General features: G+C 33.3%; 1 protein-coding gene across 4 annotated transcripts in view; it reads right to left on the bottom strand.

Annotated features, from left to right (window-relative positions):
- Window positions 1-15,764, bottom strand: part of LOC132918182 (AF4/FMR2 family member lilli-like) — a 142,587-nt gene that overhangs the window by 57,741 nt on the left and 69,082 nt on the right. The window contains exon 1 of one of the 4 annotated variants that reach the window (XM_060979307.1): window positions 173-837. The exons of the other annotated variants lie outside the window; for them this stretch is intronic. Coding sequence (XP_060835290.1) covers window positions 173-261 — 89 coding nt within the window. The 5' untranslated portion in view covers window positions 262-837. Of the gene's footprint in view, window positions 1-172; window positions 838-15,764 lie in introns of those variants that run through there. 4 annotated transcript variants of the gene reach the window in all.

The following is a 15,764-nucleotide window of genomic DNA, read 5'->3' on the forward strand; positions in this document are numbered from 1 at the left end:
CTATGACTGTATTTATGTTAGTGCGTATACGATAAGAAATGTCCACTTTCTACGACCCAAATACCGGGTTGCCGAGGGGTTTTAACGTTGGAGAAGGACGTATGTTTCCGTGCCAAATGTGGAGCGATGGGTGCGGCTACCACGAAGAAATAGAATTGGAAAAATAACTCACGTAGTCATATAACTGAGTCCTCCACGGTTGTGCGAAGACGGAGAATTCCTCAATCCATCGAAAGGATTAGGTTTCGGACGGTAATTCATGATAGTGATGATGAAGACGGCTGCAACGGCGGCAATTCGGTTTCTCCGAAGCGGTTCAGAAATACGACATAATGGATATCGCACACAGAGACGCCGATGACGGATTTACACCACCGACACTCTACGACTTTTAACTCTATAAAGCCACAACGATCTACACAACTATACAATATTTTCACTTGTCGTGCGCACCGCGTCGGACACGACAGCAACCACCACCGACACTAATCACCCGGAACACAATAACACCAGCATTTACTATAATATTTTATAGAATAAGACGCGCACACAAACACACACAAATACACTTTAACGACACGACTACGGATTTTAGCGCACACGCATAAAACGATTTACATGAAATAAAAATATGTTACACTGGAGGGCGGCGGCCACACTAACGATCGCGCGAATTATCGTAGGTAAAATAAATTTTTTTTTAAATAGCGACTACTAATTTTGTCAAAAAATTTTATTATTAATAAAAAAAAATTATTATTTTTACGGAACGGACGAGCGACCGGAGACCAATCGTACGGAAGCCATATTGAGTGTCCGCCGCCTCTGCCGTTGTGAGAGAAGAGCGCGCCGCGCGTCGGTGGTAGCGGTGTATGTACTCCGCCGCCCCGACTACCCTACCCCCACCGCAGTGAATGCAGCGTGGAAGGGATGGACGTGAGCAGTGGGGAAAACGCTACAGTGGACGGGTGGCCCGTAGGTGGTAGGGGGTACGCGTGGCGGTGCATGTCTCGGGACGGCGGTAAAGGACACACACACAGGCGCGCGCACAGTTGTAATCGGACGTGAAGTGGGACGGAATATTATGGGTCGGGCGACGGGTGGTGGGGCGGGGCTGGCGCGCGTGTGTGTTTGTACAGAGCGATCGCGGTGTACGACCCATTAACAAGTGAAAAGTTTACCGAAATAAAAAATCCTCACCCCATACTTCTCCACGCGCATAATCGCAAAGAGCTCCTGCTGCCGACGCTGCCGATGACGATCGACCGACGACGATCGATGATGTGTCTCGACCAGAAATCGCGCACGATATATTGTCAAATCGGTATGCTAATCGCGAACGGATATAACGGGCGCGTGGACGGCAGGGACGACACGTAACGGTGTGTACGTGTATTATATACGAAAACGGAATGTAAAAAAAAAATTCCAGTTTGGACGATACGTCACTATTTGTGCATCGTCGACACTACTATAATTGCAACATTTTGTGGGTGCCTATTCTAAAAATAAATGTAATTTAGATGCACGTAATATTACATAAATGTATGTTTGCGTTTCCTTGTTTGCAACTTTTGAACGTCGACTGTCTTTTCGCCCGCCCCTCCCCCTACATACCACCCACAAATACGATACTATTAATGCAGTCCCGGCGGCCCTTTCGCAGTACAGCCAATAACCTCTTTAGTCGTTTATAAAACGATTGCAGAAAGCCAGAAATGCCCACGGGGTCAGTGATCCATATTTCTTATATTGTATGTATGTGGGTATGTATATATATATATATAATATACACACCACAGTATGGCGCGTGTACACTATAATATATGAGCGATAGTACGTTATAAAAATGCATTGAATTGTCTTTTACGGTATTTTAGTTTGTCATTTTCAACCTGATTTCCGATAAATTATAAATGTTATACATCGATAATGATAAATAATAATATACACCGACGTCCCGAGCGATTACGATCTAAAAAAAGTACACGTTCACTGATAATTCATAAATGATAATAATGTGTTTATTCATAATATTATACTACTACAAGACTACGACTCGATTGTGTCGCAGTAACAATCGTCATAAAAACACTCATAATTCGTGACTATACTAATGTACTACGTCTCCATATCTATATAAATTGTCGAATTTTATACTACGATTATAAGACAAACAAATTAAACAAGAAAAACCAACGCGATAAAACTATTCAAAACCACTATTTAATATCAAGCAACGCAATTGAGTCTGTTTTTAACATAATTTTTTTTCTCGGCAGTCGTAATTCTTTTTCTCGTTTTTTTCAATTCAATTATAGACTATAGTCTGCTTAGTAGATTATAAGTCTTATAGTCTATAGTTCTGTAAATTTCAAGTCGACGATTTTGTAAATACGATGATGTTGATAATAGTATGATACGTATAATAGATTATTGCAGTAGTCAGTAGCTAATGCTATTTTTGAGACGACAACAACGAGTTATAAAAATAAAAAAATATTTGTTTTTCAGTATTTACACACTGGTAAACAAGTCATGACGCGTTTCAATAAATATTTTCAACAACAAACATGAAAACAACGTGTATTATTATGCCATCAATACGACATTTTGTGAGCGTGCATTCGATTTTTGACGGTATTGTGTCGGTTTTCAAAACAGTCGTAAAACGTCCGCCGCCGGTCCGGAAGAAATGACCTAACACCCCGTACATGATGCATGCACGGGCTTGCAACGGCACGGCGGCGGTAGTACTGGTAGTAGAGTGGTGCGTGGTAAATTCGTAATTTATCGTTAAGGTTTGAAAAATCGAAAGGGATGAGTTTTATTATTTCCAACGTACAAAAGATCATTTTTATACGTAAGACACGTACGCGTACGTCTCCTAGGATATTTTTTCTCATCTTTTTTATTTTTTATTTTAGGCTCATCTGGTTTTTTCTGTTTTTTGTTGCAGACAATCACCGTCGAAGTTGATGCTATATAGTTGTTGCATAGAGTATCTGATTAGGATATTTATAGATAGAGACCAGTTTTTAATGTTTTGTTTTATCCTTACTTCCTCAATACGACCTTGCATCGACGAATTTATAGGTACGCTAATAATATATATTCCAACTAACTGAACTGTGGACTATACAGTGTATCCGTTTTTTTTATTGGATCTCAGTAATGACGTACTGTCGGCAGTGATGGAGTGGAGTACACGGAGTCATTAAAAAAATAATTGTATATAATATACTTATCTGATAAATAAAAATAAAATTATAATATTTGTTTTGGTTTTTATGAGAAAATTTGATCGGCTAACGCTGGGCCATATTATAGCAACAGAAAACCTCCATCGCATATAATTGTTACAACATAAACCGCAGGATACGATTACAGCATTTTTTTTCAGATTGTTATGTATTATACTGAACAGGAAAAAAATACGATTTTCATCCAATTTATTTTTTAATGTAATTGTTCAAGCAATTACCTACATATGCAGTCATGTAGGTATAAACTATACCTAGGTATACGTAGTATGCATAGAATAACAAGAATCGCAGACACCTGAATAAACACAATCGTGTTGTTTACATATATTATGTTAGTGGGCATGATAAAATTAATGTTTATAACAAATTTACAACGGTGTATAATATTACATAAAGTGGATTTCATACATATATGTTACTATTAGTAACTTACCAGCAATGTGAATAATCCGACATTATATGCCAAAATGTACCGGTTAATATACATAATTATCAGATTGACTGGGTATTGTAAACAATGCTCAAATGTAGATTTGGCAATTTAATAAATAGTTATATGATTAAGATATTGAGGTATATTGTTTAAATTGTTTTACTGTTAAGTTAAGCAAAATGAAAATAAAATATCATGAAATAATACATAAAATGGGAATTTACTGACCTTACTCATCGGATAATCGAAAGATAGTTTAATAACAATGTATAATTTTATTAAAATAATAAACTAATAATTATTTAATTGGTAGGTATATTATATAATTATATGAATCAGTAGTTATATGACTATTATTGGCATATTCATACTAGCGATCATTTAACAAGGTGAGGTGTAATACAAAATTTAAATTGTATTGCAAATTAGTAAAATGTTGTCAACAATTTATAGCAACAAAATAAATATAGTATTTTTTTACCGATGATAAGTATAGTAAAATGGTAGATTACGTCATAATACAATTTAGAATGGAAATAGAAAAAAAACATCCGAAAGATTTTCAATCATTGAAAAATCAAAAATGAATACATCATATAAATAAATGTCAAATGCCTACAAGCCTTTAACAAAATTATAAATTATTTTTTTAGATGACAAATTGGCCATTATCAACCTGGTACTTGAGATGAAATTCTTAAACAACTATATAAAATATAATATAGGGGGAAAATCAATAACGGTCTGCAGACAATTTTTTATTTGTTAACAACAAAATTCCAAACATATAAGTTGCATTAAGGACAGTGGCCTAAATAACAATAAACTAATGGTACGTAAGTTGTACAGGACAAGGGTTTTTCAATACTTAAAAAATGATTTACAAAGTAATTTTAAGTGTCATTCCCCATTTCCATATGTTTCAATAATTAATAATTACAAAGAATAGCTGATAATATTGTAAATTTAATTTTGAATAAATTATATATTTAGAGTATAGCGTAAGACTCTAAACGCATTTTATGATATAAGTAGTTATTTTACATAATGCCAATTCTATATAAGAATAATATTGAACCATAATTATTATTATTTATATTGGCTAAAATCACTCGGCATTATGCCTCAGTTATTCACATTACCGGCACATCATATTATTATGTCTGATCTCACGTTTTCATCGATCTAATTACGTTCACCAAAGCACCAAACGACGTTGTCACGTTGACGTGGCCGCCGTCAACGCACATGCACACGGCGTTATTGTGCGTATGTCGCACAAGACAGATTTAATGACGTCAGAGTTTATTCTGTATAAAACGATGCGTGTTATAAATAGCAAAACAAGTTTTCTTAGTTAACGAAAAAATAAAAACGCGTTTTCGAATTTACTCTTCAATTATTATGTTTATTGTCCTACAGGCTCCAACCTCCAACCGTATAGAGCTAGAAGCCAAAGCACTAGGTATATAAGATATTATCTTTTCCAGTACATTTCTTTTTCATGGTTAGTTCCTCTTCCTTTTCCTTTTCATCGTCGTTGTATTATAATATATATGTCGGGTCCAATTCATCTGTAAGCGGTTAATTCAATTTATGTAGAATAGTAGACAAGTCGATACGTGCAATGCAGACGTGTGTCTGCACCGAATCGATTATTATTCACTAGCAGTCGTATATCCGTGTATGTATATAATGGTTATAATATGTGCCATATACTGTTTGAAACTCCCTCGTCAATTTGTTGAAAGTTTTAAATAATCAATGAAGCCTGAACATAGTTTAACGCGCCGAAATGGAAAACAGACAATTTTTGTTTATATCCATTATATTTTAATTTAACTATAACATATACCTATTATATTTTATAAAAAATATTTTTAATATACTCGTATTTTTTTGTTATCGTGGACGGTGGTAGAACGCGTAAAACAACACAAGTTACACATTTAAAATATTTAAATAACAAGAAGGGTGACTTGTTTTTTTAAACCGTTGGGATGAGTAGTGTATGCATACTGTACACTGTACAGTAATAATTGTACCTTTTTCTGGTCTATATGAGAACAACCGCGACGAAGACATCGGTATAACTGGTATAATAAGTTATAACACCTGTCCAACGCGTGCACTGAAAATGCGCGTGCATCTACACTATATAAGCCTCTCCTGATATAATAAACAACTATAACAAATTTATACTAAAACCCCACGCTTACATCACATGATTCACCGAAACTCTCATTATATATTGCACTGTTCATAAATTATAAAAATGCATATTGTAAATTTGGAATTTATGTGAGACTTTGTATTAGTTATATATACAATATAAACTATTAGATATTTATAATATTGTATTACTAAATTACTTATAGGAGGTACTTTATAGTTTATGGCTTATAAGTTATAAGTATATATACCTACATCGATTAAAATATATATTATATTAAAACATAATTATAAAGTGAAAAAATATATCATATTTTAGTTATCAAAAAAACGATAAAACGAAATTGGATTTTATAAAATGGCTTTTAATTGAGTAATTTGTTGGTCGGTAATTTAATGAATCTTAAATAACATGAACTAATTTTTCTACTTTATCACTTCAATTATAACTTGGAATTCAAACGTGGAAAAAAATAATTTAAAAATATTATTAAGTGTAGGGAAAATTAAAGACAGGTAAGTTTTAAATTTAAAATTTTTAAACTTGAATTATAAACACATTAAAAGATGTACATTGTATGGTAACATATTTTTTCTCAAGATAATATTTCTGACTTTTATTAATATAATTAATAATATAGTAACCGATAAATGTATGATATATTTACTCATTAAATCTACACACTGACAGCAGCTGTATAATTAAATATATTTTTAAAAAGTTCTATGTACTATACACATTGGTTAGCCGGTTAGTTTTTAAATTGTAATATTTTGCAAGGATGATAACTGTTTTGAATTGGAGAGATTGAATTAGAACCACCGTCGACGTAGGGAAAGTAAATATAGTATCTCCTTGTACATCCACCGCTATACAACTGCTGTAGTGTTACTGACCTTTTTGTCTAATAAATAAATAAGATTTTACAATCTAACGAATTCTTTACGTTCTTCGAAATCTTAATACATATATTTGTCAGTCAAAAGAAGATGAAGAGCTTTCACGGCAGTTATTTGTCTCCCATCGCGTATAAATTACGTTGCAAGTATTTCTCGGCACTGCGTCGGCGAGTCCTGTAATGCTCGGTATATTTTGTTGGAATTCGGGTTTTGTTCAAATTAAGTGAGTTTTACTAAACGAAACGAGATAAAACCTTTTCACATCGTGCGAAATATCCACCACCCACGGACCACGGATCATTTTCTATATCGATCGACGGTAGTGGCGACTGGCGGTGATATGGTTTATACCACGCATTATACCTACAGAATTGACGAGACAAAACTAATCTTGGTATACGGATAGATTGAGAAAGCTATCTATATAATAAAAAGCTAAAAGTGCCTTGCGCATGAGCTAGGAAGCATTATGGAAATGTTTAGATCCCAAGCTAAGCACACGCATCTTGCATGTCATTAAAAATTGGCTGAAACGCTAGACCAATGGGAAATAGTCACCAGGAATAGGGGTAATTTTTTAAAATTCCGTGATATAGTTATAGTACCATAATATATTAATAATTCAACACGTCCGACAACGTCCGTATCACCACCGCGGCGCGTCACTGCTGCAGTTATATAATGTTTACAACAATAATAATTATTGTTGTATAATGACGCAATGATACGATTTATTTTTTAATCTTTTAGAAAGTTTCTTTGTATTGCAGCTGCCTTACCACCATATATTTATATAAGCACGGATTTCTTATATGTTTTACGGTTATATGTATAACGAATCTATATTATAGTGAACGCCGCTTTTCGAAGATTTCCCAACAGGCAGATTGGTTAAAACGTATACAAACGACGAAAATATATATAATATTTTATTCAGTATACAGTTATATACAATATACATTTTATATAATAAAATGAAATGTAGGCGGGTAAATATAATGTTATCGAAATCATTTAATGAGTGTTTTGAACTACGCAAAAATGTACTGTGTATTATATTATAATTATTGATTATGTATAACAATAAGTACATCATTCAAAATAGAGTCATATTAACCAATATGGGACCAACTATAAAGTAAAATAAACACATTAAAAAGTAAAAAAATAAGAAAAAAATTATAATCCTAAATATACGTTGCGCACTCCTTTTCTTTGCGCCGCCGCCGCAGGGAGATTATAAAATAGTGGACAAAAGGATAACAAAATAATAATAATACAAAATTCCAGACCGATCATTCATTTCGTATACTTATAGTAGCATATACATATATAAGAATCGAGTGTTGTGTGCGCGCGTGGACGACAAGTCGACAACGTCTACAGAAATAAAAATCCGAAGTATTCTTTAGCAGTCTACAACAAACTCCCGACGATGATTTCAATCTATATAGAGACCCGCGTGGAATTCATTTAACCCACTAGCGACTAGCGGAACGCGTACCTGAATAATATTGCGAGGCGTAAACAATATTATATTATATACTATTTATATGTATACATATATATAAATAAATAATTTTATTATTATTTTAGTTTATGGCCGCCGAGTAATTCACTTTTCTTTGCGTGTTTTGTAACATAATGACGGTATTGGCGTATTGCTTTTTTCGTAGACGAATGATCACGATTTGCCTTTGGTAGTTTGGTCCCCTTCGGTGTCACGTATTTTTAAAAGCCGACATTTTGCTAGATGTATAATGTATTAATGTATATTATTATGATGACTATTTAGTCTAAAACCGTAATTACACTGAAACACGAAATTATATTGGAAATCAAATAACGTTTTTGTTTATTTTATATTTATGTTTACTTTACGTATAATTACAGTATTTTTCGCACGCAATGAATGAAGTTTTTTATTTCATTATTAAAAACATTATCAATACTTTAACTCCAATAGCCTCGAGGAAAATTAATGGAAATGTACGGATTGAAAGAGTAATTAGAAGTTTTTGAACGAATATTTACATATGTATAGTAAATTCCAAATAGTAATCAATTATATCATTAACTGCTAAAAATATACATAAAATCAGATTATTTATACTGATAACTGAAACACGATTGGTCTGCGCACATTACCAATTTCATTGGATAAAATTATTTCGAGCAATATTCATAAAAATCATATAAATCAGCATTAGAACAATGGAAATATGTTCGTGTTTATATACAATTACAATTTGAGAATATTCAATGTAAAATAATTCACACAAGTCGAAAATTGTTTAAAAAAAATCGATTAAATTAGTCATCCACGAATTACATTTTTTAGAAAACGTGTGGTTCGAAAGAATTTTTTGTTATTTACCAGTGCATTTTCTTTTGCGAAATTATTAGGCATTACGTCATTTTCTCGAAATTATAAATCGATATGATGTTATTATTAAGTGTATCATATAATTCATATAGTATGTTGATAGGTATACTAAGGTATACGATAATTAAATTTTTACGAATTCGTATAATTTATCATTTTTTATGCTTTGTGCGTACATAATAACATTTTAACGCTAATCTTAAAAATTACAGCTAACTGCATTGGATATTACGTGGTTACCGCAAGTACACTGAACGCAAGTGAATGTAGTATGATACTTTGATACATATTACTAGGGCCCGGATTCCAATGCAAAATGCATCATTTTTTGATTAATCCTAGACAATGCTTTCCAAGTTTATAATTTGATTCATGTAACAGAGACTTCAAAGGTGAAATTTTTATTTTGCATTTTTTTGCTTTTTTTTGCATATTTCAATATTTTTTCATTTTTAGAACATATTTTAGCTTTTTTCGGTCATTTTTTCGTTTTTAATGCATATTTGTATAATATACAAGTATAATATATAGACATATAGTATTTATACATTTTACTGCCAAAGATTAAATATACTAGCAGTATTAAATCTCTGATACAATATTCTTTACTCTATGGATGTTTAGAATTAATAATATTTCCCCTAAAACGGCCAAAACATGCGTGTCAACATCATATCAGTCAATATTTCAAATTTTCAGTTTTTTTTTAATAAAATAATTATTATGTCATTTATAAATTACAATTTGTATAAAAAAATATATATGGCATTTTTAAGGTCATTTTTGTGGTAAATTGTATTTTTTAAGTGCATTTTTAAGGTCATTTTTGTGGTAAAATGCATTTTTTAAGGGCATTTTTGGCTATTTTTTAGAGCATATCTGTATGGTTTTAAGTGCATTTAAATCCGGGCCCTACATATTACATATATTATTATAGACCCAGCGATGAAGCAAAGGGACCAGGTAAATAATTTATTATTATTATTTTAATATTTTATTCTAAATGGAACCGCCGTGTGCGTAGGCAGCATTCATTTGTATACAACGGTATATTAGAAACTACTCGTCTGAATAAAAACAAGTGAAATGTTTGTAACAGGTAGTTAAAGACCAAATAAGACGTATGGCGGGTTGCTGGGTTAAACGCTTTGGACGCGTGTTCAATTTAAATTTTAAGTGTTACAGGTATGCTAAGCTGACTAGCAATTATATACATATGTCCATTGTAAAGGTTGTTGAATATTAATATTATATTTAATATAATATTTTATTGATATTATAGCAAAACAAAAATAAAAAAATTCAATATTTTTATGTTTAGTTATGATAAAATGTGTTTATCGAATAATGGGGAAGGATAGCCATAATATTAAAACAGCGTAATCCTTCTCCTCCCACCAATAATAAAATCATCATTAAAAAAAATATTGTCCCAAGAAAAAAATCCTTACCACTGATAACAGGGTGTTTATTATTACGTGCGTTAAAATCAAAAACGCCACGTGTAAATAATATACATAATGTTATACCCAAGGGCCAAGAGTCGTTGTAATTTACAAATATACTGACGACGGGCGTATAATTTCAGGACAGCGGGAAAGCATTCGATTTGAATAAATGAGACGCGATGAGCTCCTGTTGGTTAATCGGTTGTCGGACGACTGGGCGATAAAACGTTATCTTGGGACCAAAGTACGGTTTAGTGTTATTTATCAAACATTTAGCAATTTTCTCCATATCTATCATAAAATAGTTAAGGTATATTAAGCCTAGGATTTGAACATCAAATAACACGGTAATTGAAAGAAAAAAGTAATTGTTAGAACAACTACAAGTGTCCAGTGTCCCGCGAATTTGTTTATTAGCTCGAGTGGATATGGCCGCGCTTACTGTTTTCAATACCATACTATTAATAATTATAGGTTTACGCGCAATACTCCAGAAATGTTGAATTCACAATGATAATACATATTTTATTTTTCAAAACGACTCCAATGTTAAGAGTAAATGTACGGTGTTTGACGAAAACAGGATTCAAAAAGCTGTAGGTTCTCGTCTATAATTTACGACTTAGTAGATCCATCAATACTACGCCAAAATGTTCGAACCGTCCATTTATACATTTTATTATAACAATCAGTAGCGTTGCTGGAGCTCAATCTAGAGATGGGCTATTTAAAGATTGTTATACAATATAAACCACAAAATATCGTGAGGAATTAGACTATAACCGTAATTAAAACATCACCAATAAAAAATTCTAAGGGGGGGACATCACCAAGCTACGCCACTGATAACAACATAAAACACTATAATTCTATATTTTAGCGGTCTATTATAGTAAAACTATATAGAATTTAGTTGTTTACTATTATATTATAAATTTATAATATGGTTCACCTATATAATACTGACCTACCTACACACAACACTGCACCCTACACATAGCTTAGAACTCTTTTCAACTTCCGTTATCGTGTCACCGCTGGTAAAATATGAATAATAAATATAGTTTTTCTCAAAATGTACACGCGAATCACACCCACCCTACGAAAAATCAATATACATTCTCACAGACGCGTGTACGTAAATAATAAACAAGGAATGTAAAACATCAATATATCATAAATTATCCAACCGATTCTCAACTATCAACTAATACATCACCACTATATTAAATAGAGACGCTTACAGACTAACCGGTAGAAATGCATACGGTTTATTGAAGTTTAAAACTATAAATATATAATACTAGTAAATTAAGTATAAAAGCACGGTACCATTGATTTTATAAATAGTATACAATTATCATAATAATATGTTGTACCTAGCTTACAACAAATATAATAAACTTTATGTAATTTTTATTTAAAAAAATCAATGGAGGTGCATAACAAGTAACTATCACAATTCACAGTAGACATAATATTTTAATAACAACGGTAAACGCGGTTGTCTCGCGATAAAAACAGCGACGGGCATCGCGCGATGTATAATAGATTTGGTACATAGGTATTCCGGCTGGAAGTGGGTGGGGGACGTGGAACGGGTACAGAGAAAACGGGAGTGAGAGAGAGAGAGAGAGCTTGTTAAAATAATCGTTTCATCGCAGTTTCCCTTTTATTTCGGTAATATCCGTACACGCGCAGGATCTCGCGCGCTATTTAATAATACGTACTAAATTATATTATACATAATATATAATCTAGGTAATTCCATTATATTATATAGATACAAGCCGTTTAATCACATAATATGTTATATTATATTATATTATATATATTAAGCGTTACAAACGTCACGTTGTATTTGCACCGTGGAGTGTGTAGCAACGGTCGCTGACAAAGGGGTTTCGCGATCGCTATGTAATATCATAATATCGTATATTATAATATTTACATACATTCGTAGGTAAGTCATGTACGGCCAACAGCGGCGCGGAGATGCGCCATATGCATGCGAAACGACAACAATTATAGTATATTGAGATTTTAATAAATTATTTGATATACCGCATATTATTGGTGTTGTTAATATAATAATATTATGCTTTACGGGAGACGCGCAGTAGTGTTTCGTTTTGAACGTATCATTATTTTAAACACAACAACACCCGTACGCGCAGTAACAGTATCATCGCGCGACGATTTCGCGAAGGATAATAATAAAAATAATCATATAATATTATCACAATAATATTATTCCGTACACACACACACACATATACATACAAATAGTATTTATTATACACAATGGCGACGTTGTGCGAATGTGCGTGAAGCCACGAGTGCGCATAGTTGTTCGTGTTCGCACGAGCGATCGTGCGCGTGTGTACGTGTGCGCGTCGCGTTGATGATGATAATGAACGGCCTCGGTTCGGTTTATAACGGTATACGGCGGAGGCCCGGTAATAATAATAATAATAATAATAATAATAATAGTATATAATAATATATTATATCGGTACCTCCGCCACCGCCGCCGCCGTCTCGGCCGGATATAATTCGTAATTGAAGAGCACAGGCCTCGGGTAAATGTAGGTATAGAGCGTATTATAATGGGAAAATGGGAGAAAAAACAAATCGGCGGTGCACGTATAGAAGACCCACCACCTACCTCTACAACGTGCGGTAAGACGAGAGGGGGGCAGAGAGGGAGACGACGACGAGGTATGAAATGTAAAATAAAAAAATAAATAAATCGGTGAACGGCCGTCAAACTTTTACCGAGGCTTGCGCGAGCGGAGACAAAAAAAAAAAACCTCCGCGCACAACAATAGAACTGGTATTTCTCGGTTCAATGACAAGGCTGTGTCGGCGCCGACAAAACACATAACATAATTCGATCGTAGTTACAATAATAATAATAATAATAATAATAATAATATTATGTACCTATACGATACGAACGGGTCACAATACTCGAAATGTCACTTTTTATTTTTCGCGGGGCGGACAGCGTTTTACCCGTCCCATAGGGTCACACCGGCGTGGTGCAATACGAAACCGCGTACCGCTGGGTCGTCGTTCGTGAGTACGCGAGTGAGCTGCATTTGCATCCTGCAGAACGCAGCTCACGGTACAAGAGGAGCAGCGTTGGTGTTCACGTCGACGGTGAATTGCAAACACGGCGGCGACCGTGACGAGTTTCTTAATCCCTTTGCCGGCGGGGGGTCCGCGAAGCGTTCCGTTTTCCTTCGACGTTGCGGCGCCGAACACCGCGCCATCTGTCCGTGACTGGTCGCGAAGAAACCAATAATAACAATATTATTTATGAAAATAAATTTTTGCTCGTTTTCAAAGCGAAAATCAACTCGACGGCCTCGATATTTTATGGCGAATTTTGTTGTTTTTTCTCCATACCCGTAGCACGTATACGATCACTGTTTTCCCGTTCACCAATGCCCCCCCCCTCGCCAACTGTCATCCAACATTATCGTAGACGTTTCGCCGTAGTGGACCACATAATAATATTACAGCAAAATCCGCACTGCAATAATGATTTCCAGACGCGAGAATATTATGTTATTAATTTATTTATACTTATTACACAATCGTGCGCCAGTCACCAACGCACGGCCGGTGTAGATGTCAGTGGCGTAATTAATGATAGTGGGAATTGGTATTTGCTTATAGATATTTTTTATATGCCGTAATGTGGAATTGGCATTTAAAACAACGCGGAACTTTGTCAGTAAATGAACTTTTTTTTAATATTTATTTGGGTACATTTTAAACGTATAAAAAAATATTTTTTAAAATTACATAAAATGTAGAGGAGAGGACTAATATACAGGATGTAATAGACATTTTTGATCAATATAATTACTCAATTGTGTAATAAGTTGTATTCATATAAATTGTTTATAATTTTTTTTAGTATTTAATCATTGTTACTTAATACTTATGCATTTAAAAAAAATAAAAAGAATGAGAAAAACAAAACAAGTTATACTTGGTTGATTAAATTTTTCAGCAATTTATATGATACATATACACCTAGTGGCTAGTATAATACGATATTGGGCTACGTGGTTTGAACAAAATACATATATCTCGGTCTTTTTCCTCAACAAACTAGTACCTACTAGTCTATACAACTATAACCAACCCTTATTACGACATTGACCACCCACCTATATGGGGCACGTATGGGTTGAATATTATGAGTACGTACCCAGTAGCCGTTTTAAATATTATAAATTTATATATGTGTACGTGATATTGTGATAACTTATTATATAATATGTGCGAAGCGTTCAAGGAGAAATCAACTAAAACTAAAACTTACATTTACAAACAGTTGGTTATCGTTGGGTACGTCTTATACACGGCTGGTATCCGGCAAGACGTTTTTGATTGCAGTCAAATTTCAACGATGTGTTTTCTATTAATCAAATACTTTAATCTAAATAAGAACACTTTTATTTTGTTAGTAATCAATACAGTATAATATTATCTACGCTTGATGGTGGTAAAAATCATTTTTAATAACTATTACACTTGTCTAGCACATGAATTGCGTGCTCGATCAAAATAGCGAATAAAGTGCATTTTTTTGTAATCGCGTTTTTATTTTTGTTTTTCCATCGTAGCTCGTACATAATATTAATAGTTGTTTTGTGAAATGTTATTCTTCTATCGATAAAATAAACATAATATAATAATTGAACTCTAATCGAATTCGTAGTAGTCGTAGTACATAGTATTATATTTCATCGAGGAAATAAAAACAATTACACATACATGTGTAGGTATTGTGTTGTGTACGTAAACATGATGTTATTTTACATAAAACCTACCATGGAAAAGAAAATCGATAACAATATCGCAAATTACACGAGTCCTCAACCTTGGTTCTACCGAACTATGGCCAGCGTCGTTCCGCGTACATTAGTGAATAGATAGAATAAACCGTTTATCTGCGCTTTGTACAGATCGAATAGGAACTAAATAGTAAATGATTACAGGTTTCTTTACTATAATAGTATAATGTTACAGTGGAAAACCGTTTATCGATATAGTAGTGTATATATATATATATTATTGTATATTATATATATATCAATATAGTTAAATATTATTATGATATGCGGCGTACTCGCGAT

Source organism: Rhopalosiphum padi, chromosome 1 (assembly GCF_020882245.1).
Source record: "Rhopalosiphum padi isolate XX-2018 chromosome 1, ASM2088224v1, whole genome shotgun sequence".
NCBI classification, from domain to species: Eukaryota; Metazoa; Arthropoda; class Insecta; order Hemiptera; family Aphididae; genus Rhopalosiphum; species Rhopalosiphum padi.